General features: G+C 43.5%; 1 protein-coding gene across 3 annotated transcripts in view; it reads left to right on the forward strand.

Annotated features, from left to right (window-relative positions):
* epha4b (eph receptor A4b) overlaps positions 1-27708 on the forward strand; it is a 95634-nt gene that overhangs the window by 14146 nt on the left and 53780 nt on the right. For all 3 annotated transcript variants that reach the window (XM_037787534.1, XM_037787535.1, XM_037787533.1), the window contains exons 2-5: positions 4824-4888; positions 11224-11424; positions 13079-13186; positions 14806-15157. In XM_037787534.1, coding sequence (XP_037643462.1) covers positions 4824-4888; positions 11224-11424; positions 13079-13186; positions 14806-15157 — 726 coding nt within the window. The remainder of the gene's footprint in view (positions 1-4823; positions 4889-11223; positions 11425-13078; positions 13187-14805; positions 15158-27708) is intronic.

A 27708-nucleotide genomic window follows, 5' to 3' on the forward strand; every position in this document is an offset into this window, starting at 1 on the left:
AGTATCCTAGTTTTTCAGATATGTCCGAGATTTCTGCCTCCATACCAACAGTGATGGAATTTCATGGTGGAAAGTTACAGTTAAAAAGAATAATTAAACATTTTGGGGAATACGCTTATTCACTTTCTCTCCGAGTTATGTGAGAAGATCGATACCACTGAGGTGAGGAGCTACAGCCAGCAGATTAGCCTCGCAAAAAATATATAACTAACCACAAGATGTTTTTACATTTCTGTTTGTGTAGGGACTAAACAAATGAGATATAACATGTGAGTAAGTGAGCTTTAGAGGTGCTCGATAGCAGATTTCCTTTTAACTTTGAACAAAGCAAGGCCAGCTGTTCACCCCTGTTTCTTTATGCTAGGATAACCACTCATTGATTTTCACACCCAACTGTCGGACAGTAAATCATATTCCCCAAAGTTGAGCTATTCCTTTAAAGAAAATCAGCAGCAAATGTCTTTCAGAACATAAACTGAGGCATGGGTGTTAGAAAATGTGCACTTATTCCACTGGTTTATTGCAGTGTTTCCCAAACCTTTTTTTTCTGGGGACCCACTTTTTAGAAATGACAAACCATCGCGACCCAATTCACAATAGTCCTTATGTCTATAAATCGTGAGAAGAGCGACTTGGTGCGTAAATGAACGTCCCTGACCATTTTTACTGCCATTTCCGCATTACCTTATATTATCTTGAATAGGTAAACCTGCCATTTCGAAGAGATATACTGTACTATATATGTTTGATAAATCACAACTTTGTTTTAAGCATGTTATTAAAAACATATACACATGTTAAATACTTTATAAATTATACCAAATAAATGCATTTAGGTGGAGTTAGGTGGTGTTAACAGTCTTCTGTTTTTTTTCCTCTCATATGTATGCTAGCCTTTCATATTAGATTCAATGTTATAAGTCGGCTAGGTGTACTGCAGATACAAATGTTAAATAAAAGACTATGGGAGAAATTCTGCAAATTTATCTGTCGACCCTAATAAAATCTCCTGGGACCCGACCCCGTCTTTGGGAATTTGAATACACTTCATAAACATACGGAGAAACGAGGGAAAAAAGGAGATAGACTGGAGGAAAAAGACAGAGAACTTGAGTTCTTGGTGAGTTTTGAGATCAGATCAGAACGTAGAGAGACACACATACTGTTCGTGCAAGCTAGCCAACAGTTAACGTCTGTACTGTCCGTAAATTGGCACTTTGGAGTGAATAAAAACAGCCATAGCGCGAATAAAGAGTCGAAAATTCACATCTTTACTCCACAGGATATTCCACAGAGCAACTATTTTAATAGGGGCAATTGTAGAAAGTAGCTCCAATATGTATATAACAAGGACATTGTTTCTGAAACACTGATACTGTATTTAAATGAATGGAAAAGCACTAAAAATACCACTCAGGGAAGTGAAAAAAAATACGTTTTTTGTAACTTGAGTGAACCAGCCCTTAAATTTATCAAGGTCGCACTCAGTTATATTCGCTGTGAAACACATGAAAAGGTATCGCAGTATAAGTGAGTAACAGAGAATATCGTTGGCATGTGTGAAACAGACAATTTTCCTAAATTCCACGAACCTGGTTGACGGGTAGCTTTTATCTCTGTGTGAGAATGTGTGTGTGTGTGTGTGTCTCTCCTTTGGCTCCTGAAATCACATATTATTATACTATTATGTCTAATTTCAGCATGCCACTCAAATGCCCATGAACTGAGGAAAGCAAATGGTCTTTAGTGTCTCTGAATACACACATGGGCTGGAGGCTGCCTCTGACCTTTAGCTGCTCAGCACCTCTCCTCCGCTGTTTCTGTCTCATCCCTCTCATTTAATCCATCTCCCTCTCTCACCTGCATGGGCTCTCTCTCTGCTTCATTATACCGTGTGCACTATTTTCCCCGTTGCTGTTTTCTCACGCAGACGGCGCTGTGTGTGCCGCTACACGCGCACATGTACACTCACTAATACAGCATGACATGCCTCCCCGCTGTCACGGGGCGCTGAGCTGAGGAGAAGGGCTGGGATTCAGTGAGGGCTGATGAACAGCATGGGTGCGAGAGGAAGAGAAAGAGGGGAAAAGATAGGAAGAGGAGGTTGGACCAATTTTACAGTCCCTTTGTTATTCCTACAGGCAGTATGGAGACACAGAGGGGCTTGTAAACAGGCACTTTCAATCCTCTTCAATTGAGTGATTAGTCTCATTTGCATTCAGTAGGGCAAACTGAAACTGTTTTCCTTTTACTTTGGAATAGTTTTTACAGGTCGCTGCTTATAGAAACTGGAGGGGATATGAAAGCGTGCTGCTTTAAAGTGATGCAGTCAGTTTAAATTGCGTCAGGTCAGCGACTCACCCGTCTGATCTGGGATCTGTGGATTGAAAGCTATAGGTTCAAAGATTTCAATAGAGGATAACCTGAAAGAGCCACAATGCGTGTGATTGTGAGGAAGAGAGAGAGAAGAAAGAGGGAAGCAGCAGTCTCTGCAGATGGATACTGATTAAATATTGATGGTCAGCGGTGTTGAAGGCTTGATTAGGACCTGACTGAGCCAAGCCTTAACAAGCACGCACACTGGTGGAGAACATTGCTCCAGAATCTGAGCAGGTTTTCATTATGCCTCCCGCTGGTCAACCTGCCACCTTCCTCTCTTCACTTCTCAGTCTCACCTTCCTGCATCCTCCCTCCACTTCCTCCGGTCACACAGAGATCACACACAGGAAACAACATGTGCATACCTACGTTCATGCTACTGTTGCACAACAATGACGGTGACACTCCAACAAAACCCTTTTAGGCTTGAAAGTTGTTGAAAGGGTTGGCAAATGAGAAAAACACATATTTTCTCACTTATCTATAGTGTTTATCCAGTTTCAGTTTTATGTGCCGAGGTTTTGAGATATCCATCTCAAGAAGCAATGTCTGGACCATCCACAGACCATGTTAACAACAGTTTTTATGGGGACTATTTCTTTGATAGAGTCGTATGAGAATTGTTCACAGAAAGCTCTGTGGATGCTCCAGAAAGCTCTGTGGATGCTCCAGAGTAACCAGGACAATAGGGATTGGAAAAAAAATTGATTCACCTATGTATTGCGATTTTTTTTTTACAATTCTGAAACTGATTCTTTAATGCCAGAATGAATATATTTGCTTCATTTGAGTCTATGTAGAGGTAGAAGGAAGTTACCGCTTTTATTGTTGCAGTCTGAGTACGTCATATCCGTTCCGTATCCTTCAACCAAAACACACCGCAATGAAACGAAACGACAAAGCAGAAAACTGCGAAGGGTCTGCATGGACCCGCACTCTCACATTTTAAATCCAGAGTGGTAAACACTACACATACAGTAAAGTATGGAAACACTTTGGGTTTCACACATTGCCATGAAAAGCAGAGCTAGACATCATGGCTAAAGCTGGACAGGAAAAGTTATCGTATTGCGGTAACGTGCGGTCGAGCCAGCCGCCACTCATCTCCGTAGTCAAATCGGCCGACTCTACAACTGTAGAGCACCTATATACTGACATTTATGTTATATATTTTATATTCAAATGGCCCCGATGGAGCTGATCATGGATATATAAAGAGAACGGAGCTGACGGGAAAGCTAGCGACAGACTTTGCCAAGTTAGCGGAAGTATACAGGTGTGACTATGTCCGGTTTTCAAAATAATCACATAATCGCAAAGACGACAGCCGGCGGCCAGTTAGCATGTATGTTCCGCGCCTACGCGAGAGGACATAACTCTTCACACCAGCAGGCGACGGTAGTCTGTATATCATCATTCAAAAAGGGTAACCGGAAGACCGAGAACTGATCTATACAAGCCATTGTTATGATACGTATATGAAACGTATATGAAACCACTGACCATTTTCACTCCACTCTCATTCACCACTTAGCTTCATTACATTTTTTGTAATTCAGGTGAATTGACTCTTCAAAGGAAAACATGGACTGTGATGAGGTTGTATTTAAAGCATTCAACAGTGGATTTCAATAGTTTTTTTCAATGCTGTATAAAGCCAATGATTGAGCTTGGATAAAGTGTTTCTGACCACTATAACAGCTGGAGGCTCTAATTTGTGCAAACGAACACATGTGCCTGCTTGTGGGCTTCACGGGGTAATGAGTGTTCAGACAAAAGCAATGTGTTCAGCCATATTTTGGCAAAAATATGACTAATATACTGAGAACACAGATGAACAGCAAAATGGATGATTATGCTGCAGGTGTGGTTTGAGAAGCTTTCTGATGTGTTTCATGTGGCATAAAAACTTTCCATACAATCCATTGTAACCACTTTGAATACATCTCGACCACAGCCTCGTCCCTCCTTAAAAAACACGAGTGTTTAACGGACATTTTTCAAGCCTACAGGGCACTCGGGGGTCGATACACAAAAAAGAGGTTTTGGGTGGAGCTTCACTTTAATGCCTACATTGTAACTGCAAAATACATACTCTCGCTGCCTGTCCTCTGTATCCTGATGCTGTTTCACTGACTGACTTTGTGTCCCCTTGAACCATAACAGCTGCAGCACAACCACAGTAATCTCACAATTGAAATTATAGGTTTACCACTGCTTGTGATTCCACTGCTGTTGTAGTCCAACACAACAAAAGGCGCCCTTGTATAAAACATGAAAACATCTTAGAGTTTTTATATGGAAGCTTTTGATGTTGAGTGATGCTTTCATGACGGCAGTTTCTCCACGCTGTGTGTGGAAAACATTATCATTGTTGTAAGAGAAATAAAATGCAACTTTGGTATTTGTGTATGTTTATGCTTTTTGTTCTCTCTCCTCCGCAGTTACGTTGCTGGACTCCATGTCAGCCTTGGCCGACCTGGGCTGGGAGGCTTACCCTAATGAGGGGGTGAGTATACCGTACGCAGCACAACACACACAAACAAAAGTCATCCTCTCTTTATGCCGGAGCTGGCACCAAAAGCATAAATCTGATCACAACTAGCGGCTTGTGTTGACATGTTTTATTTCCAGGGAGCGAGCAGGAACTCAGAGCTAACGGCAGCACTGGAGTGTGTGTTTTAGAGAGCACTGGGTTCTTGAGCGCTCCTTGCTAAATCGGGAGTCTGCAGGGGGAATTTACAAATTATTTCCGCTGCGCTGAAAACGCCGTGGCACTGGAGCCGCCATTTATTACGGGGTTGCAATTTTTTGGGATGGAGTTGAGGGACGGGGCGGAGGGGTAAATATCCTTACGTAAGAGGAGATGTTGTGTACATGTTTGTGTTATCTTCATGTGTGTGTGTTTGTGTGTGGGGAGGGGTTATGTAACTGGCCTTTTGCAGGTATAGGGACCAAGGGAGTCTGGAGTGCAGCCACCATGCATCAGAAAATGACAACAGAGAAGTGAGAGTGAGAGCAAGTGGGCGAGAGCGAAGAGAGCGAAGAACGCCGAAGTGCATTGAATAAAGAAATAAGAGTGTATGTCGCTCTAGCGCGGGAGCTGTTGAATGGCGCTGAATTAATTCTATTTCCCCTTGAGAGACACTTCCTCTCCACTATTCAGCGTCGGTGTGTTAAATCGCAGGATGCCACACGCGGTTTCATGGTTGTGCGCAGCAGAGAGGCAGCTGAAGTGAGCAGAGCTGAGCAAGTTTGTTTTCTCAAGCAATCAAGGGTTTCAAGTTCTCTTTATGGAAATGCTCTGATTGTGTGGCCATATTGTGGATGTTTGTATATCTTTTTTTTTTTTTTTTTACCAAGGTCCTTATAGAAGAACTGAATGTGTTCCATGTGTGGCTAAGCCAAGAGGTTGGATCTAATTCTGAAAACCAAAGAGTACACAAGTTACTTTTATTGAAAATACGGTTCAGTTTGGGGTGGCGTAATCATGGCCCCGGAAAAACACATGTGTTGTTAGTTTACCCTCAAAGAAATGTGTTGGCTGCAAAGTCAAATAAATATAATAAACTCCATCCTGTTTATCTTTTTCATGAGCTGTCATCGTAGAATGTGTACAGAAACTGAGAGGAAACTGTCTCTATGAGTTTCGACACAACTCCTCTGTTAGATAAATATGACAAATAGGTCCTTGATAACAGTTTCATTGTAAAAACCACAGTGTTTCTTTATTTTGGGGTCAGGCGCAAGCTTTATCAGTTGCTTCATCTGACCAAGGAAATTAATAAATTGGTTAAAGCTGGTAAAGTCTTTACTTTCATGGTTGTTCTTATTTTGCCTCGTGGTACATGAAGGCGATGTTATCGTCCTCCTAGATAAACATGATCCTCCTCCTCGCTCTTTTTCAGTCTAGGCACACAGTTTTTCTACAGTTTATGACTTTGCCATAAAATAAGAATCTTGTTTCTCTGAAAGAGCTGGAGGGCAAACAGGAGTAAAGCAAAACAAAGCACCTGAAGCAGCATAAACAAACAAGGAAAAGGTGAACTGAAAGGAATGAAAGGAGCTTCAGAATAAGTCCTATCAATGCTTCAATTATATCTGTTGTTTGGGAAGCTCTTAAGTTTTGAGCAAGGGCAAGTTACGTCATCATCTGTGCATGTTTGTGCCTGCTGATTGGTCTGACTTTTACTCTGTATATCTGGTGGGCTACATGGATTTTTATTCCATGTTTACATAGGCTTGGTTTAGTCTGCTTTAATCACGCTGAGCCGCAAACATTTCCCCTGTGTCCTTGTGCAAAGGACAGTCGCGTGCTTTTATCGTGAAAGTAAGTTGGTTGAGCAAAAGCAGGTCTATGCAACAAGATATTCTGCGCTATGTAGTCATCAGATCAGTTTTATATACTGTGAGGAGAAATAAGCAGAAACAGAGAGCTGTTGGATGAAGAGCTGAGGATGACATGTGGAAACATCTACAACACGTCATGGCTTGAATTTTCTCAGTAGCTCACGGCTCAGCTTGGCATGAGTATCACCCGTATCGAACAAAAGCATTAGGGCTTTGTGAAGCTAAACGCTTCTTGCCAAAGAGAACTTCTACTTGCCACTTCTGGGCACACACAGCACTTCTTGCATCATGATGTCAAACTCTTGTTAATGTATCTCCGTTTTTGACGTAAAACAATCCATTACATTGCTGGTTAAATCTAACCTGCTGGCGTACATCATAAAAAAACAGTATAGATACTAAGTGGAGGCTGCCAATCCTGATGGCAGCATTATTGTTTGTTTAATATAATTATAAATTTGTCTCAGAATGAATGTAATGCTTTATATAATAGAAATGGATGTAACGTAAAGGAGAAAAGAAGGGAGAGAGAGTGACAGAATGAGAGATGAAAGGTGCCGGCGCTGTGAGAAGGTCTTGTGTTTCATAACAGGAGGATTATCTAGTTGACCTTTAAACTCTAAACCTGCGGATTGCTCTCAACGAGAAGCAATTCCCACCAATCTGAGACCACTGTCTACCTGAATTAGTCCAAAACCACACTTGACCCCTGCGGGTCACGCTTAATCCAAGCCGTGCAGGGCCGGATGTGCCTGAGACTGCGTGGAGCGACCCACTTCTGTCACCGGGTGGGGGTGTTCCTCGTGAGGGACACAAAACAGATACGTTTTAATGATGCTGGAAAATGGAGGGGCCCCACAGCATCTCTACTCCCCCAGAGGCTCCTCAGCCCCCTCTCCTCCCCTTCCTCCTTCTTCATCTTCCATCTCTGTTTCTCCCTCCTTTACGACCACCCCACCCCCTTCCTCACTAAGCCAGAGCTTGTTCCAGAGTTTGGGGGCCAATTATGTCCTCGTAGGTGTACCCATCAGATGATTGCAGGAGGAGGGATATTATGTTAAGCTGGTGAATGGTTGAACTTATACCCTGATCCGACGTCTCTGCTTCACTTCAAAGCAATCAAGCAGGCTGCTCGCTGATTGGCCGAGGTGATTGAGGGTTCAGGGAGGAGGGTTTCATTCCGTTAATTGGTGTTCAGGCCGAACCAACACAGGCAACAGTTTTCACTCCATGTGGGTGTTTGGAGTAAGAAAGCTTAAACTCTTCAGCCTATCCAAACATTTTCCCAGTTGTGTTATGGGTTGATTTTTCTCTCAAGCGGTTGGTGTATCATTAGCAAACATGGGGGGCGAGCAGGTTGTTTTCATGTTCATAAACACACCTGTGCTTTACACCGGGCAAATGTGACAATGAACAGACGCGCCAACTAGGGAAATAAGGCGCTCACCAGGAAGTGGCAGTAATCCAGCCACTCCAAACTCTGCCTACAAAGAAATAAACAAAGACATCATAAAGCCCTCTTTATCCCTCAATGACTATTCCCATAAATGCTTTAATCACCACTCCCTGGGGACTCAGCTTTGTGTGTTTGTGTGTGTGTGTGCGCGTGGGTGTGTGCGACCGTCCTGTGATGTCCGACTGGTCTCAGCTCTGCACAGATGGGTCTATTTAGCTGCCAGGCGCGCCTGTAATTTACCAACATTCATTCCACTCTCCTCTCTCTTTCTCCCTCCGTCTTGTGTTTTGTTCTTTTAATTGAATCGAGCGCTCTCAGTTGTTGTGCTCCCATAATGTCGAGCAAGACTCCAGTGATACGTCCTTTATATATGTAATCTTCAAAACTCTGAACTGGCTGTCAGGGACATTTGTGTAAAATGACTGCAGCAGCTTAAACAATCTTCTGCCTCCCTCTTCTTCTTCTTCTCCCGTTTCCTCCTTTTCTCTCTTACTGCAGTTGAAGGACTGTTGGGTCGGGATCAAGAGAGAGCCGGTTTTGTTCGAGCTCCAATTCATACACAGTAGACGTTTCAGCGGAGGCTGTGGGGGATTAAAAGCATCTGAGAGAGCTGGAGAGAGTGTGCGAGTCTATGTGCGAATGTGTGGTTTCTTTTTTTTATGTGGATCTGTTTTAGCGCTCAGGACTCGGGAGGTGAAATGCGTCAAGCTTTTGCCGGGTTGTTGGGCCGTCACATCAGATTAACCTCAAGAATCCAACTTTAGCTTGGACTCCGCTTGTCTGAAAGTTTCTCTTTTTTGCTTTCTTTTTATTTCTTTCTCTCCGCCTCTCAGTTCATCTACCTTTCGACTTTCATTTGAATTTAAGGACACGTTAGGGATGACAGCTAGATAGCCCCGTGGGTCTTGGTGTGGGCAGGTGTGTGTGTTTATCATGCCTGTTGGTATGTATCATGGAGTCTGTGTTTACATGGTTGGACCACTGTAAGGTGATATGAGCTCATCACTCTGGTGCTTACAGCCTCAGTCTTAAGACGATGACAGGAGCTCAGAACAAAGATGGTGGTCCTCTCATCCCTCACCGCAAACTAGGATTCATCCAGTTTGTGTGTGTGTGGGTCTCTGCATACATGTGTGGGGGTTTGTGTGTGTTAAAGAAAAATCCAGTTAGCTTCCCCTTGAATGGATCAGATATCTTGAGACACTGAAACCACATTGGTTTATTTTCATTTTTCTTTAAGGAATAGAAATGTTCTTTCTCTTCGTGTGTGTGATGGTATATGTGTGTGTGTGTGTGTGCCTGTCCATGTGTGTGTAGATAGAAATGTTTTCCTGCTCATGCGAGAAGTGTTCTCAATTACTGCCTTAGTCAGAAGTGGAAACAGATGGTAGCAGATGATGGGAGACAAAGTAGCTCTGTCCTACCTACTCCTTCTCTCAGTATGTCTCTCTCACACACACACTCCGACCTCTTGAGCGCTAAATCACGCATTCACTTTAGAAAAACACGCTCACTACTCTATGCACACGTGCAGCATGGACAAAGACAGTCCTTCAGTCATCTTGACACAGATCATCACTCATATTCACCCAGACATGAAAAACAGAACATGCAGGCTTAGCGTCGGTTTGCACCGAAACCACAGCTCATTGAACTCCGTCCCAGTTTCCCATAGTAAGTAATCTTTGGACTGAGATCTCCTTTGTGCATTGACTGGCGATGAAATAAGACGATCTCACGGCCGAGTGGTGCTGTTGTCGAGCCGGCCCTGTGCTGCCGAACGTCACTCTACCACTTGGTCTTTGATTTGAAATGTATGTTTTAGTTGAAGGGATTTCCTCGTCAACGCAAACACTCCTCAAACACTCACCTCCTCTCTTTTGCATTCTCCTTTCCTTTCTCCCTCTCCTCATCAATTTCTCCCCCCCCCCCCTTTCCTCCACCTCTCTTCCCCCTTGCCTTTTTTATATCACGTTTCCTCACCTCCCTCCTAGTATTTCGCTATTTTCTTCACTCCTCTCTTTCTTCATCGCATTTCTTTCATCCAAAATGTCATCACTTCATCATTTTATGCTATTAAACATTTGTGTGAAATTGTCATAATTAGCATATTAATTCTTGGGTTGTGGTTGAAATCGTTCTTTGTGAGATCACAGTGACCTTTGACCACCAAAATCTAATCTGTTCATTCTTGAGTCCAAGTGGACATTTGTGCCAAATTTGAAGAAATTGACTATGTAATGAGATTTTACGTTCACAAGAATGGACCGAACGTAAGCGGCAACCTCCGCTGCTGAGAATACATTGAATCCAATGCGGAAGTGACAAAAACTGCAGTTCTTTGAATGACCACTTGAGGCTGGCTCCAAAAGGGAGTCAATCTCCATAGACCCCCATGTTAAAATGCCCGACTTTACAGCAGAAATAAACATGTTAACAGCCTGGTACAAACACCTTTGGTCTCTACAGCTAATATCCCCGTTCATGACAACTGTACGGGGTGTGAATTTCTTATAGAACTCGACCGTTTAAATTATCTTAAGGCTTAAAGTTTGGCATAATGAGGGAGTGGGCGCTTTGAGTGACAGGTGCTAGGTCGCTAGCTGCTGGCTGTCTGCTCTGCTGCGTCACCTGGCCCGCCTCAGCTTCACCGACGATCCACCTCTTTGCCCATTTTTGGATTAGCCGTGAGTGAGGCTGTGTTGTCACTGCCAAGATTGCGACGGCCGGAGCGACCCACTTTGAGCTTCACAACGACTACCAAATTCTAATCATTCATCCTTGAGTCCAAGGGGACGTCTACGCTAAATTTGAAGAAATTCCCTCCAGGCGTTCCTGAGATATCGCGTTCACGAGAATGGTACGGACGGAAAACCCCAAAACAGAATGCCTCTGGCCACAGCTGTCGTTGCCGCGGAGGCATAAAAAGTGTCGTCTGATAAATGTGGAACTCCAATCAGAAATTTCACGAAAAATAAACAGCTATCTCTTTGTTTTTTTTCCCTTTCCTCTCTAAACCTCCTCTTTCTCATCCTCAGTGGGAGGAGATCAGCGTGATGGATGAGAGGAACACCCCGATGAGGACCTACCAGGTGTGCAGCGTCATGGAGGCCAACCAGAACAACTGGCTGAGGACGCGCCACATCAGCAGAGAAGGAGCGCAGCGCGTCCACATCGAGATCAAGTTCACCCTGAGGGACTGTAACAGCCTGCCCGGGGTGCCCGGGACCTGCAAGGAGGTCTGCATCTCTTCCCACACACACAGGATGATACACATGCAAGCTTTTGAACACACACGCAGTATGGTGGCAGATAACAAATGTCCTTGCATCTGCTGTGTGTGTGTTTAAGCCCTCCTGTTGCATTTGTGCTGCTTATTTGTTCACTCTTGGTGAGAAAGACATTGAATTTTGATGAGCTCCATGGGTGCTGGTGTGTAGCTGTGTGCAGTCTGAATTTCTTTTGGAAGGAAGCAAGTTAAAAAAAATAAAAAAGAGAGACGTTTCTGCTTTGGAGATCAATAGCACAGGAGTAAGTTTGATTTGGAACATGGTGGAGGCAGACATTGTTTGGAGTCTGGGGTTCGTATCAGATAAATCACTTCTGCACGACTACAAAATATTCTCTGACTTTGCAGGGCTCTTAGCCTTTTGGATAAAACCCAGTTAATGCAATCAGTATTTCTTCTATCCTTCACTTCTCAAATGTATAACTAGCTTAGCAGATACATATTGGATTTGTTGTGAAAATGGTTTAATTACAAATTGGAACAAATTCACCCCACAGCACACACGATCGACACTTTGTTTAGCGTGCTGAGCTAATCAACTAAATCAGCAAATTAACTTCAATAACACTCCTCTGCATTTTCAATTAAACCTGCCTGATCTTCATATTTTATCTGATACAATTATGCAGTATTGTTTGCTTTTGCTGCCTCCTTTTATACTGCAGCAGAAAACCTAGACACTCGAGACAGCAAAAAAAACACATTACAGAATGAGAAGCAAGCAAGAGCAAAGTGCAGCACTAGATATGTACTTGATGTTGTTACACAAGGTTGAAAATGTATTGGTTTTTTTAAGTGCATGAAGCCAGATTATACATATATATTATATATATACACTTATTAAATAAACATTAAATCAGTGATAGAGAAAGATTTGTTTCCCCACATTTCACAGAATATTGGATTATTATATATTTATTAATGTAAGGCCAGTCAAAAGGTGTTGGTTTCGCATTTACTATGACTACTTGGTATGAAATCAGTGCGTACTCTGCACATTGTACTACACTGCACTGCAGAGCAGCAAAAAAAAATCATACTTTTTATGATTTTTTTTCCCATTCAATGCTCACTCAACACAAACACACAGATGGAAGTTCACTTTGATGAATAGATAAATAGACCAGAGAAAAGAATGGCATGAGAGAATAGCTGCAGAATGAAACAGACGGCGCTCTGGAGGCTTCTTTTGTGGCTCCTCGTATATTTTAACTTGTAATATATATTTTTTTTACTGGCCCCCGTTCTCTCATATCAGCCTGATATCACTGCTCCTCTGTAGTCATTTCTCTCTACTTTGTCTGCCCTCTGCACCCTTTTCACTCTCATTACATCTCCAGAATGAGTAGTAGGAGATAATACGAGACAGCACAGGGCTGCACTTTCATGAAGCCGCAGACAGTGTTGCCGACTGGCCATCGAGACAGATGGACTGAGATTTGAGGAGAAGCAGCAGAATAGCTGGAGAGCTACTGGATGGGGGCCTTGTTAAAATGTCACAATGGACGGACTCTCTCACTGTGATCAGTCTCGTTTAACTGTGTTATTCTGTTGTGTCTGATAAGTTTCTAGAGTTTGAAAGGTGATGGATGTTTGTCTTGCAGACATTCAACATGTACTACTACGAGTCCAACAGCGCCAACCTGTGGTTCATCAAGGAAAGCCAGTACGTCAAGATCGATACTATCGCTGCTGATGAGAGTTTTACACAGGTATGGACACACACACACACACACACACACAGAGGTACTTACATGTACTGTGTATATAACATGTAAACATACACACTCACACATATGCATTGTGTACACATCCACAACATAAAATAGGGCATTACCAAATACAAGAAGTGGGGACTCGTGTCACATGACTTGACTCGAGTCAGACTTGAGTCGCAAATTTGAGGACTTGCTTGACTAACATTGATAAAAGACTCAACATGACTTTGACTTGGTATTCAAGGACATGACTTTTTTATTAACTATTTGCATTTTTCTAGATATTGTCAAATTAAGCTTTGCTTTTGAAACATGATTGGGTGAATTGTAGTCCAATGCTCACAAACCTGTATGGTGTACGGTCTAAGACCTGCTCTATATATAAAGCGTCTTGAGATAACTTCTGTTGTGATTTGACGCTCTACAAAAATAAATTGAATTGAATTGAAACCTGGCAACCTCGTAGGACGCGGCAGACCAGCAGAGGCCAAAGATTTAGTTGTCAATGTAGAATTACGAGAGAGTAGGCTACACAATTCAAGAGTGCGCAAGCACAATAACGAGCACACATACAGCGAGAAGATAAACTGCGGCTGTCAGGCAGTTACTATGGTACCTGAAGCGGTGGTGGGATTTTAAGCTTTCTGGTGTCACCAGACCTCCAACCGGCAAAACCTACGCGAAAAAAAAACGCACTCTCTCGCTCTACAAATATAGAAAAAAAAGTAACAAAAAGTTTACAGATATTACAATAAAAAAAAACTGTTGATTTCAGAATCCAATGCATGTTATATGAACAAATCAATGATTATGTATTGGCTATGTAACAAATGATTTTATAAAATGTGAGCCAATTTATGATTTAATTATTTCCATGGTGTTTTATTTATGTCATGCATCACTTAAATTATAGAAATAATTTTATATTTGTAGTAAAACAGACATTTTATAATTGGGCGGTCAGCATTTACTTCAGGACAGGTTAAATTGGGGTAGATCATAAGAATTTCATACAACTTGACTTGCTTGATTCTTACCACAATAAATTGGGACTTTAAGGTTTAAGACTTGAGACATGCACATGTGTGACTTACTCCCACCTCTGCAAAATACACAGTAATGCAACAAATAAAGATTTCCAAATGACCTCATAACTATCACTAAAATTAATGTGACGCAAAGTTTTGTTTGTCTTCAATCAGGATTCTTACTCTTCGTTCCCCTTCTTTAAAAGCATTGCAGCTGTATGCTGGCTCTATGTCTAGAAAAGTGTTTCCAAAGATTTTAGCATTGTGCTCCGTCTGTTTGTATGTGGCCATCTGATTGTCTGATTCTCAAACAGAAGAGTTGCATTCCAAAATGAGATATTCACCATTTGCCACCGACTCTTAGAAAAGAAATCTAGGTTTGAATGTGTGTTATATTTAAACTTAGTTAATCGTATCCCATTTGCTTGCCAAATTGACAGGATTTTGAGGACCTAATTATTTCTGCCTGAGTTTCAGGCAGCAGCGTTGTACCAAAATAGAATTCTAACTTTAAAATGCTCTGATTGAATTTGAATGCTCCTATTAAAATGAACTAACACATGTAAAAATGTCCTTCGTCCGCAGGTGGACGTTGGCGACCGCGTGATGAAGCTGAACACGGAGGTGCGCGACATCAGCAACCTGAGTAAAAAGGGTTTCTACCTGGCCTTCCAGGACCTGGGCGCCTGCATCGCTCTGGTCTCAGTCAGGGTCTTCTACAAGAAGTGTCCCCTCACTGTGCTCAACTTGGCCCAGTTCCCCGACACGATAACGGGCGGAGACACGGCGCTGGTGGAGGTCCACGGCATCTGCGTGAACGCCTCCGAGGAGTTTGAGGCTCCGAAGATGTACTGCAGCGCGGACGGAGGCTGGCTGGTTCCCATCGGGAGGTGTGTGTGCAAACCGGGCTTCGAGGAGAACAAGGACGTCTGCCAACGTGAGTCTGGGGGTTCTGGGGTCATGTGTGGGAATGTGTGGGAATGTGTGTGTTTCTCCGTATGCACGGGTCTCATAAAGGTTTGGCCTTCTGAAATGAAAGAAACTCTCAACAGCTTACAAAAGTGCTTTTAAATGAGCAACAGCAATCATATCCATCCTGCTCTCTAGGACGTGAATATGTGATGTCATAAATAAATGTATAATAAATGTGTGTGTGCGGGTGTGTCTTTGCCGAACGGGCATGCGCAGAAACGTTTCGGCACTCTATGAATTCTGCTGTGAAACTGAGGATGGAATGACAATGACACTGTGTATTTAGGTTACTGACATGTGTGTGTGTGTGTTTGTGTCAGCGTGGGCGTTGTCGCTCCGAGTGACTTTTATACAATGCGAGGACAGTTCTTGCAGAGAACAGAGGAGGAGTTGCTTTGAGGCACATCCCCCCTATTTTTGGAGTGTGTGTGTGTGTGAGTCTGTCAGAGCTGAATATCTCATTTTCCCTGCTGAGTAGGGGTGAGTGGTACATGCGTGTGTGTGTGTGTGTGTGTGTGTGAGAAAGTGCTTATTGATGTGTGCTTGTGTTGCACGAGAGGAAAAGGTACGCCTTAGGAAGCAGATTATTGAATCGTAAAACTCCACAGATGGCACGTGCAGTATGTGTGTGTGCATACTGTGTGTGCATGCATTTGAGTGAGCGAGCTGTATTAGACTCACGCCGTCACCCGTCCCCACGGGCTCGCTTCCTCCCCGACAAGAAAATGGAATCATAGATATTCATCACGGCAAACTTGGAAATCGGTGCACATAATGCAATTTCAGTTTGTTTTGGAGAAGCAGCCGCCAAGACGCCCAGAAAACTTGGCAGTTGGGCCTTAGAGACAAGTGAATAAGAACAGAAGCTGCTCTCTGCAGCTTGCAGACTGGTAATGTGCACAGATTGTGGCAGAACTCTGGCTGCATCTCAATCATGAAACGCACGGCTGTTGAGCTGCATGTCTGTCTTGTAAAAGTGACACGCTATAGTGCGGTTATTTGACAGGTGATCTCACTGACAGGTTTTCAATTACAGCCTGTAGGTCTAGGGCACATTCCCGGTATTGAAACTTTTATTTAAAGTCGTTCTGATGCAGCAGAGCGGTTGACCTCAGTGATCTCCATGACCTCATCAGTCTGCTCCCTGAGTCTTATCACTCCGTAGAGACTAAAGAGAGCAAGGTAAGCACGATTAACAAGCTAGCTTTGACTCAATAACAGCATGTGTGTGTTAGTGTGTGTGTGTGTGTGTGTGTTTGTGTGTGCTGTAGTCGTGCGGTAATGTAACGAGTCCCTTTGACAGTCTGAGGTCACAGGCCAGGAAATATACGTGTCCCTCGTCTAATAAGTTATGGTCAATACAGATGTGGAGGCTAAACAGGTGCCCAGTGTCTGCAACACAGGAGGGAAAGCCAGGTTTTTCGTTTCAGCTCATTTCGAGGCATATTTTGTGGCGCAGCAATTATTCTGGAAACAATCAAATAGCATTTTCCTACAGATTTTAATTCCTTCGCGGTGAATTGAAATCCGCCGCAGGCTTGTCTACGCCACCTACTCAGTATTAGGAAAAACATTTTTCTGTGGGATCTTGGGAAGGATTTGCATAGCAATGAAATCTCCTCCTCATACAGCAGGAGAATTTGCTGTCCCACGTATGTCAGTCTAACACATCTCATATTTGTTTGCAGCCTGCGAGATAATGCCAGAAAAGAACACCCTGGAAACCAGCTTTCTGTTATTAAAATGACATTGGTGCTATTTCGCCCGCACGCGCCTCTATTCTGATATTGTTCCCTTCCCTCGTCATAATTTCACTTAGCCACCTAATGTAACTGCATCTGTAATCAGCCTGCTTTTAACAAAGACATGGGAGGACACGGAGAAGTACAACAACCCAGTGCGTTGTGCTTTAATGTGTCCCTGAGAGAACAAGGGCCAGGCTTTTAAAGAGTCCTCTCAGCGCTCGCCGTCATGCTCCAAACAAAAGGTTCCTGGCCCGGCACAGCCTGTAGGTCTTCCATAGGGAAAACACACTCCGCTAATGCATTTAAATCACCCTCTCTCGTTTGCCGTCACACAAAGAGAGGTGGGGGAGAGAGAGCTGGGGAGAGGACTGGAGGGGCATTTGTAATTATCGTCATCGTGCAGGTGAACAAGCCTTTTAATGGACCGCCTTGAATTCCCTTTCTCTTGTTCTTTTTGTGTGCGGTTGTTTTACCATTTAGCTGCTCTGACGCTCATTGTTTTCTTGTTCTAATGTTCTGTGTGAATCTTCTTGTTTTGGCCTCTCTAGCTTCCTCTTTTTGTCTCTCTCTCTCTATCTCAGTGTCCCCGTCTCTCTCTCTCTCTCTCTCTCTCTCTCTCTCTCTCTCGGTGTGAGGCGCTAATGGAATCATTACTAGCCTCTCTGTGTTAGACAAACACCAGACACCTCCAATTACAGCCTTTTTTTCCTCAATCTCTGGCTCTCTCCCTTCCTCTCTGCTATTTTCTAACCTTGCTCTGGTGTCTGCTTCTATAATGGGCCTGTTCTCCCTCTGCAAGACCCCCATTTTGCTCCTCACCCGTCCTTTCTGATACTGTCTTCCTTTTTCACCTCACCATTTTTCTTTCTGTCTCCCTCCTCCTCCTCCTCCTCCTCGCAGCCCTCATCTCCTCTGTCTGCACTCGTTAAACATTTATAGATCACGGGTTCATCTTTCCCTTTTTCTATTTTCCCACCCCATGCTTGCTTCTTATTCCCTAAAGTGAGGCACAAAGTGTGTTTAAATGTGTGAGCGTGTTTTGATGTTGTTAATGTTTGGACACTGGATTCAATTAAATCTGGTCAATTATTTTACGACAAAAAGGGACGCTGCTCAAGAGGGACACTATTCTTTACGGGTGGGGAGAAAAAAAACGATTCACCTATGTATCACGATTTATTTTTTTACGATTCTGAAATAAAAATGTTTAATGCCAGAATCGATATATTTGCTTCATTTGAGTCTATGCAGAGGTTGAAGGAAGTTACCGCTTTTATTGTTGTAGTTTCATTAACGTGACGTCATATCCGTTCCACATCCATCAACTAAACGACAAAGCAGAAAACGGCGGAGGTTCCACGTGGATACGACCTGCACCCTCACATTTTAAATCAAAAGTGATAAACACTCCACTACACATACAGTAAAGTATGGAAACACTTTGGGGTTCACACATTGCCAGGAAAAGCAGAGCTAGACATGATGGCTAAAGCTGCATGCTAACTCTGTCATGGACAGGAAACGTTATCGTATTGCGGTAACGTGCGGTCAAGCCAGCCGCCACTCTCATCTCTGTGGTCAAATCGGCCGCTGCTACAACTGTAGAGCACCCATATACTGACATTTATGTTAAATGCATTCAAACGGCCTCGATGAAGCGGACCATGGATGTATAAAGAGAACGGAGCTAACAGTAAGAGCTAGCGATGGTATACATGTATGACTACGAAGGTTTTCAAAGTAAGGTGTTAACGAAGGGAACTGTATATACAAAATACATGTATGGAAATAAGATTGATTGGATCATATTCACCAGAAGTATAAAACATTACATGTCCCTTATAAGTTAAAAACTAAATACCACTAATTTGTGAGGGAAATATAAAAAAAATGTAATAAATAATGCCTGAGAATGACTGGCACATGTGACTCCTAGACATCTCTGACTACATACATGCTGAAAATCAAACATTTTTACTGTATAAATTTAGATATTTTCCAAAGTAGAAGTCCCTAGAAGTGTATGATTCAACATTTTCATATACGGATTCATACACATTTGGTGCTCTAGCGAGTATTTAACGCAGCAGGACGGTGTGCAGTATGTGGGAGTGACGTAAAACTGGGCCCATGTTTATTGTAATGGAGGAAAAAACGGCCACCAAAGCAGTGGTGTGACTCATTGATGTGTTTTTTGATGGACAACAATGGAGCTCTATAGCACAGAGGAATAAGCTTTATCAGACTGTTGCTACACCGGCAATACTTGTTAGTAGGATCAATACATTGTTGGCAGTAAAATATAAAATGTCCCTGTCCTTTAATGTATCGTATGGTATGGTATGGTATCGTATCGTATCGTACTGTGGTTTGCACTGTTGCTCAATCACATGAAATCATACTCATCTGCTTGGTCACCACTGGAGTTACATAATCTCTTTCTCCCTCACTCATATCCAAACACATACTCTCTCTCTCTCCCTGTCTCTGTGCCACATACAGTTGCTCACCCTTGTCCATTTCTCTCTACCCCATGCAGAGGCCTCTGTCAGTGCAGCCCAAGCCCCCCGCCTGCCTCGCTCGCTCTCTTGCTTTCTTTTCTCTCTGTGTCTTTGTCTCTTGTGCATTCTGTTTCTGTTCTCCCTCTCTGTTTCTGTCTGCCACTGTTTCCTCTACCCCCCTCCGCCTCCTTTACCACCTCGTACTCCCTTGCCCTCTCCTGCTGTCTCTCTGTCTCACAGCTGGTAGGGAATGTAGTGAATTCTCCTCTCGAACCTCTCCTGCCTTAAGCCCTAGAGGAACACGCTGAAGGGCAGGAGTGTGTATGTGTGTGCAGCTGTGACTAGACGTTTGTGTGTGTGTGTGTGTGTGTCCTGTCCTTCTCTGTGTGTCTGACAGCACCAATTACTGCCTCAGATGCCTGAGAGATGGAGGAGACAGAGTGGAGAAGGACAGACACCTGTCACCTCGACACAAGATCTCCTGCTCTCATCCCCTCTCTCTCTTTCTCAGCGGGCAAAAGTAATATAGGTCAGCATGACATGTCTGTCTATCTATACCTGTCTAATGGTCTACTCCTTCCCTTCCCTTCTCTTCTCTTCTCTTCTTATTCATTTGTCTGTTTGATGCTGCCAACATGAAGCGAGAACTTAGTTTACAAGAGGAACTTTTCAAAGTCACACCACACTCATCATACTGATTCCACTCAGCTCGCCTGCTGTTGTTTGCACTTCTCAAATTGGACCGAAACCAAAGTGAAAAATCGCTCCAATGTGCCGGTGTGAATTGTCTTGTCAGCTATGTGTTCATTTGGAACGCTGTGGATGCAGACACAATGGGTTTCTGGACTGCTACATGGCTTGAAATAATACTTTAAAGAATTGCGATACAAGTATGATACATTCGTATTCACTCTTTCTGAGAATTAGAGAAGAAGACATCAATCTCATGTCTGAGCATCCTATGCACAGTTCAACAGTTTGACAAATACGTTTCATTAGAGACATTTTTGTGAGATGCAAAGTATATTTTCACAGCTTGACGCATTATTTAAAGAATGTAATTTTGATGTTTTTACTCAAGAATGAATACTTCTATTTTGTGCAATTTTTATTTGTATCTATTATGGTTATTTAGATAATAATGATCATCTGCTATAAAAAGAAGGGGTGAGACCAGAGAAATAGAATAGACGTAGAACTGACATTGAACTGTTTGTCGTGGTCATTTGACTAGTTCAAAAGAAAATGGCGATTGTAGTTAGTGGTTATGGTGACCACACACGTCAGTGGGGCTGTAAAGTGTGTTGCTCCCCGCTGAGCCGGCAGCGGAGGTAGTCACAGAAGCCGAATCAACATCTGTTAAGGCCAATTCACTTTCCTTCACTTATAAAAGGGACAGCCAGCATGGCAGGAAATAGGCATGAGTGAGTCCGCGACTTGATGCAAGTCAGTTTATACGGACGTTAGCCTGCTACAACCGGCTACAACTGGTTGCTATGGCAACTGCACAAATATACTGTAAATGGACACCTCTCTAGTCATCCTGCTGCGTTGATCTGAATGCGAATGTCCGTTCTACTCCTATTCTAACTCTATGGGTAGAACAGAGTTTACTAGAGCAAGCATGTACTGTAGGAAATGTGTGTAGAACGGGGCAGCGGTGCATCTGAGGTCTTTGACCTTGAGTTAGAGTCAGGAATGTTTCCTGTTTTTTTGTTTGTTAAAAGTTAAAAATAAATCATCAACAGTATATGCGACTGTTTCTTTGTGATTTTGACGGTTTCATGTTGTGAGTCGAGAAGTGGAGCCCTGTTGAGGTGAATTTAAAAGAATCACGGGACACGCTTATTTGCTTTCTTGCCAGGAGATAGAGGCACAGATTGATACCACTCTCATGTCTGTTTGGTAAATATGAAGCTACTGCCTACAGCCCGTTAGTTTAGCTTAGCATAAAGACTGGAAACTAGGGCTGACCTGAATGCTTCAAAGCTTCGACTATTGCCATGGTAATCAACCTCTAAATCAACATTCAACATTAATTATTATTAGTTATTCTCAGACGGATATTGCCGTTTGTTGTGTGTAGAGGTGCGTGTGTGTACAGTAGTGCGGCAGCAGCACTGAAACGGGGGAAATGGAGACAGACAGAAAGCCCTACTGGAAACAGGTCCAAAGGTAGCAAAAAATGCTTATCCAGCACCTCTAAAATCTCACTAATTAACACGTTGTATCTCGTAACCTGTGCAAAAAATCTTGTGTAATCTTGTGTTATGTGCTTGAATATTTCTTGACGGGCGCCGTAAATTGAAGTCTTGTCATCACAGTTAGGTTGGCAGGTTTGGTATCATGGTGCCTGTACAGTAATCAAAACCAAAATCTGTGCTCACCAACTGTAACTGGCAACTTCCAGCAAGAGACGCTACGCAGAAGTGTGTTGAAAAAACAGTTTTTCGCTAAAAGAAAATAGCTCCAATGTTGAACTATTCCTTTAAGGCAGAGCCACATAAACCCTTAAAGCCAGGAAAACATCACGCTGCTTTAGCTCCTTACACACTCTAAACCCTATTTGACCACAACTATGAGATCATAACTTTTGGGAGGGATAACTAAGTCCTGCACAATGTCATTTTCAGGAGAAGAAAAAAAAAAAAGAAAACCCTGTAGTATGATATTTTTGGAAAACATTGCTCAACCTGTGGAGGGGAATTCGACTTTCTGTCTGCCCAGTGACGAGCGGGCGATCAAAGGCCTGCCGCTCAGCCGCCCAGTCGATCGGACCTGGCTCCGACCGCGGCGCAGCAGGAAAGGATTTACAGTAAAAAGCCTTTGTTTGTTCTCGGCGAGACGACTCACATTCTGTGCAGATAAGTGAAAGTTATATGATACATGTGCTGCGAAGGCTCCATCAAGATATGCACTCAGACGCATATAATGAAAGAAAGACCATGACCACGTACGCACACACATAGACACAGACACACACACACACACACAGACAGACAAACACACATACACAATTGACTTTTACATTTTATATCTCATAAGAGGATTGCAGCCTCTGTTCATAATGAAAGGTTTGAGCAGGGAACAGATGTAGGAAAAGGCTAATCTTCGCACCTGTGAAAGAGATTGAGCTCACTTACAGAGGGCGGTGTGTGTGTGTGTGTGTGTGTAGGTGTGTGTTGAAAGCTCAGTAGGGAGCCTGCCTTTCTTTATTGCCTCTCCAACACAGAGCTTGATCTCTGCCTCTATCCTTTCACCAGAAGAGTGTGTGTGTGAGTGTGTGTGTGTGTGTGTGTGTGTGTGTGTGTGTGTGTGTGGACAGTCGAGGCGGTCGGTAAAGTGAGTATTTTTATGTTGATCACATACAGAGTTTTGAAGGTCAAACGCTCCCTCCTGCATGTAGTATGTTCACACACGCACACGCACACGCACACGCACACACACACACACACACACACACACACACACACACACACACACACACCTCTCTCATTTCTTTGCTCTTCTCTTGGTGGCAGCTCAGGGAGCTTGAGAGCAAGAAGGTGTGGGTAGGCAGAGAGTGGGCGGTCAAGTCAAGAGCAACTCGAGAGATTTTTGTGTGTATACAGTACAAGCAATGTGTGTGTATGCAATGCATGTGTGTGTATGTATGTACAATGCTGCAGGCATTAGGGCATTACGCTGTTGAAGTGGCAGCCAGCAGGGTGTTATTACCAGCCAGATGTTCTTAAAGGACAAATGGATATATGGGCCAAGTAAAGGCGAGTCATCTGCGCATCTTTCTGCCGCTCGACATGTCCGTCCGTCCGTCTGACTTCACTTTTCATTTATTTGGAGCCCCCTTTTTACATCGTTACGCCCTTATCTTCTCTCTCCTAACCTCCATCCCTTTTCCCCCCTCTCCCTCGTTTTCTCATCTCCTCTCTTTTGTGTTTGAATAAATGACACACAAAATCACAAAGGCTTAGGCGCTCGCTATATCCTCTACACACCATAGTCCCCGTCTACGTACCCACACAGCACTGACCCAGATAATGTCTATTCACACAGTTCCTCCCAGCACAGCTCCTCTTTCGCCGTGGCGGCTCGCTCGCCAGACACGAGTAGGGTTGCCAAAAGCCACCACCTTGGTACCGAGATGCATTTTCACCGCCGAAGTGTTAGCCGCGACAAAACCCGAGGACATCGAGGTGGCTTTTGCGAGACGCGAGCTCGTAAAGCTCAGCCGAGTCTGGTGCAGTGGGTTGAGCCGTGTGAACAAAGCCTTAGAGAGAAGGAGGAAAAGCAGGCCAAGGACTGAGAAACTGTTAACGCATGTTTCAACTCCTCACGTCTTTATATAGCACTATTCCCTACAGACGGAGGCAGAGAGAGAGAGAGAGAGAGGAGAGAGGGGAGAGGTGTAGACGGGAGAGAGTGTCTCCTTTGGGTACAGTTGCCATTAATTGACTGTGTTCCATAAGCTGTTGAGCTCCAGTTAGGGATAAACATGTGTGCACTCATGGGAAAGTTCATAATTTTCACATTTCTATAGTGTTGAATCAGTGTTGAGTTTGCTCCACTTAACGATCTAAAGGTCTGGAGAAAGGTGCATGTATGTGCGAGAGAAAGCAGAGGAGGCATGCAGGCAGCCAGCGGGTCTGCTCAACAGGAAACACAGGAACAGGAAGACAGCCATTGACCCCTTCCCCTTATCCCCTCTTTCCCTCCCTCCCTCCCTCTCTCCCTCTCTTTTTAGTTTATGGATGGCTTCCAGATGTACGATCACCCCGTCAGACTGATTGGACACAAGCGTTACTGCTCAGCTCCAAACACGACGTACAGATGTAGCCGCGGTCGAAGTCCAATTTGTCGCTGCTTTCGTATGCAGTACAGCTGCGCTATTGTTTTACAGCCGAGAGGAACCACTCAGAAAACTCAAATATTCTGCTCGAGCGTGGGCCCAGAACAAAGAACGTTTACACGGGACCCGATGAGAGATGTGACAGATTACATTTTTAAACATGGCTGTTTAGACCAGCTGCTGCTGTATTACAAGTGTCTGCAGGCTGGAACTGACACCTTGTATAGGTAGCTAAATACACCTGCAAGCTACATTCTTCTGCTCTGCTGTCAATTACAACTAAACAGATTGCAAAAATGTGCAAGTGTTAGGAAATAACACACACATTTAACACAGCTCATGCAAGCGTGTAACCTCAGTTAAGCTGAAAATAAACATGCTCAAAAATAGCAGCGTAAATCATGACGTTTATGTCAGACTCTGCTAAGATCCCTCTCCAAACTGCCACCCTGCTTCACCCAGCGCTATGCTGAAAGGGCATCATCGCGGTCTATGAGTGTCATTACCTCTCAAGGCCGCTTCATAAACCAGATCTACCTATTGACCTAATTGTTTTGTCGATATTTTTCTCCAAGAGGGGACTCTTTTGTGTGTGACACCCTTGACTTCCTGCGCGACGCTGAATGGGCGCCGTGGCGTCAAGGAGGTGTGTTTGTAGGTGGGGAAGTGTTATTTATGGGGTGCTTCATTCGTAACAAGGTAATACTGGGAGGTCGAGGATGGCACTTGGGGACACACACACATTCATTCACAGAGATGTATACTCAGCAATGTATACACACCCTCGCAAACCAGCGAGGCGGCGAGACAAAGCGCTCTCTTTCTGGGCTTTTGTGTTCATGACTCTGAGGTCTAAGTGATGTTCTTCTCGAATAGGAATAAAACATACGAGTGCAGACTTTCCTGAGAGCGTGGCTGACGGAAGTCAACCGTTGCCCACCCACAGATTAAAAGACAGCTAGAATCTGGCCTCCCACTTGACAGGTACATCTGCATGAGTGTGACTGACACAGAGAAAAAGGCACGGGGCTCTTGTTTCCTCCTCCGCCTGAGAGAATGAATTATTGAGAGTGATGAACTGAAAATAACGTGGGTGAGGAAAGGAGGTGCACAGCTCCTCCTACACACACTCTGCCGGTCACGGGGCCGGCCGATGTGGGCACGTTTACTGCCGCGGTGTGTGTCTGAGTGTATCAGGGGAGATGAGATGTGTGGATGTGGGTTTATAGTGGGTTAAAGCTCTGTAGGGTTTTTTATGGAGGATGTTTAAGCTACGTGTGTGCCTGGGGAGAGAGAACGTTATAGTGAAGGTTTAAATCTGTGTATTTAGACTTTGCGTGTGTGTGTTGACGGGACTGCCTTGTGTTTAGAAGGAAAAGGTGAATCTTTGTGTTCCTCTCGTCTTTTATCTTGATAGCAAAAAAGAAACAGACAGAAGAGTAAGTTATTCAGACTGTGAACCAAACTCCCAACAGACTCCTTCTATAGACCTGTCATACTCTCTCTCTTCTTCTTCTTCTCCTTCTCTCTCTGTCTTTCTGTCCCTCGCCCATGACCCCATTCACACAGACACACACCTGGTATCTATTTAATCTGTTTTTACACTGCGGGATAATCACCCCGGCTCAAAATTAGTGAGCCATCAGCTTGGGTTACCACTAGAAAAGTGTGTGTGTGGATATGTGTTTGCTTTAATTGAACTGAAATTGAGCTCCCTCTCTTTCTTTTTTTTCTTCTTTCTTTTTGTAGGTGTTTGTGTGTGTGTGTGTGTGTGCGTGTGTGTGTGTGTGTGTGTGGCTGTCAGCGAGAGAGTAAATATTTGTGCAGGAGCTCTGGAGAAGGTCAGGGTCAACGTATGACAGACAGCCCACTGGGAAATAAGACACACATACAAAGGCAGACTCTCTCTCTCACACACACACACACACACACACACACACACACACACACAAATAGAGAGACTAAAGTAGAGATGGCCAGAAAGAGAACAAGAAAGACAGAGAGGACAGAGACAGAACAAATAGAAATAGACAGGTGGGCAAACAGGGAGATAGATGGAGAAGGAGAAAAATAGAAAGAGAGAGAGAGAAATAAGTGATGGACAGAATGAGGAAGAGGGGAGAGCTTCATCTCGTAGTTCCCCTTGGCCGCTCTCAGTAATTGGCTGGTGTCCAGAGGACAGAGAGTAGATCAGAAAGAAGCCGGAGTGTACTCATGTGCTTCATGTACTGGACATCACAAACCATTTCATATCCGGTCTGACCGTGTGTGTGTGTGTGTCTGTGTGTGTGTGTGTGTGTGTGGGGGGGGTTCAGAGTAGTCATAAGATGCTATAAACACAGTCCTGAGGTGTCAATCATAGAGGCCTGTGTCTTCTGTGTGGACATGGCTCATATCTCACGTCCGCTCTGCAGCCACGTGATCCTGCCTCTCCATAACAACAAAAGTCTGGCAAAAGTATATCTCCCCATTTGTTTTCTCTTGTAGTGATGACTTGTAGAGGTTGAATTGGGATTAAAAGGTCATTTACGGACACAGCACACACACAAAATAAAATAATTATTGAAGCATAGTTATTGAAATTCTTTTGATTAGATATAATAAGGACACTTTTCTCTCAGACAGAAAATATAGAGTTTGCACTCTAGATAATGCTCCCATGAATTCAATTACCCTCAGTGATGTTTCAAGCATCAAGCTGTTCTTCAGACGAGGAGAAGAAGAGCTGTCTGAAGAAGAGCTTGATGCTCGAAACATCACTGAGGGTAATTGAATATATGTTCATGGGAGCATAATATCTTTTTTTCCCGTCTCTTACATGTTCTATCCAGCACCTAGTATTCATCGTCTGGATGTGTGTGCTTTTGTAAATACAGGATCTGAGGCATACATTTGAAAATATACAGTATGTATCATTAATAATTAGTATGGAAGGCTATTTTAACATCTGTTCTTTGGTGGGATGGATTTTTCTTCATGACAAACATTAAAAGACTGTCTGTACAAATTTTAATTATACGTTTTTATGACGTCATTTGCTGTAATTATGCACTTAAATGCATTTCTCTTTTTATGCACCAGTATGTCCCTTGGCTTCATTACCTGATATAAAAACTTTTTCAGAGCCTTTTCCCTCCTGTAAGTAATATAATTCAGATGGGGAATATTAAATCTCTAAATTTCTGGCCTAAAACACTCAAACAAATCAATATTTAGTCTCAAATACTGGGATCACTCGTTAAGTTAGTTCAGGTGGGTTTACCTTCCACTGCGACCCAATATGCTGGCAGGCACAGTGTTGATACTCTGGACCAGTGAGCAAAAGTTCATGCACTAAAAATGTGCAAATGTTCCCAGTAGATAACCTTTCATTATAAACTTATTGCAGTGCAAACCTGCATCGCCACACAAACGTGGTAAGGTG

Source organism: Sebastes umbrosus, chromosome 12 (assembly GCF_015220745.1).
Source record: "Sebastes umbrosus isolate fSebUmb1 chromosome 12, fSebUmb1.pri, whole genome shotgun sequence".
NCBI classification, from domain to species: Eukaryota; Metazoa; Chordata; class Actinopteri; order Perciformes; family Sebastidae; genus Sebastes; species Sebastes umbrosus.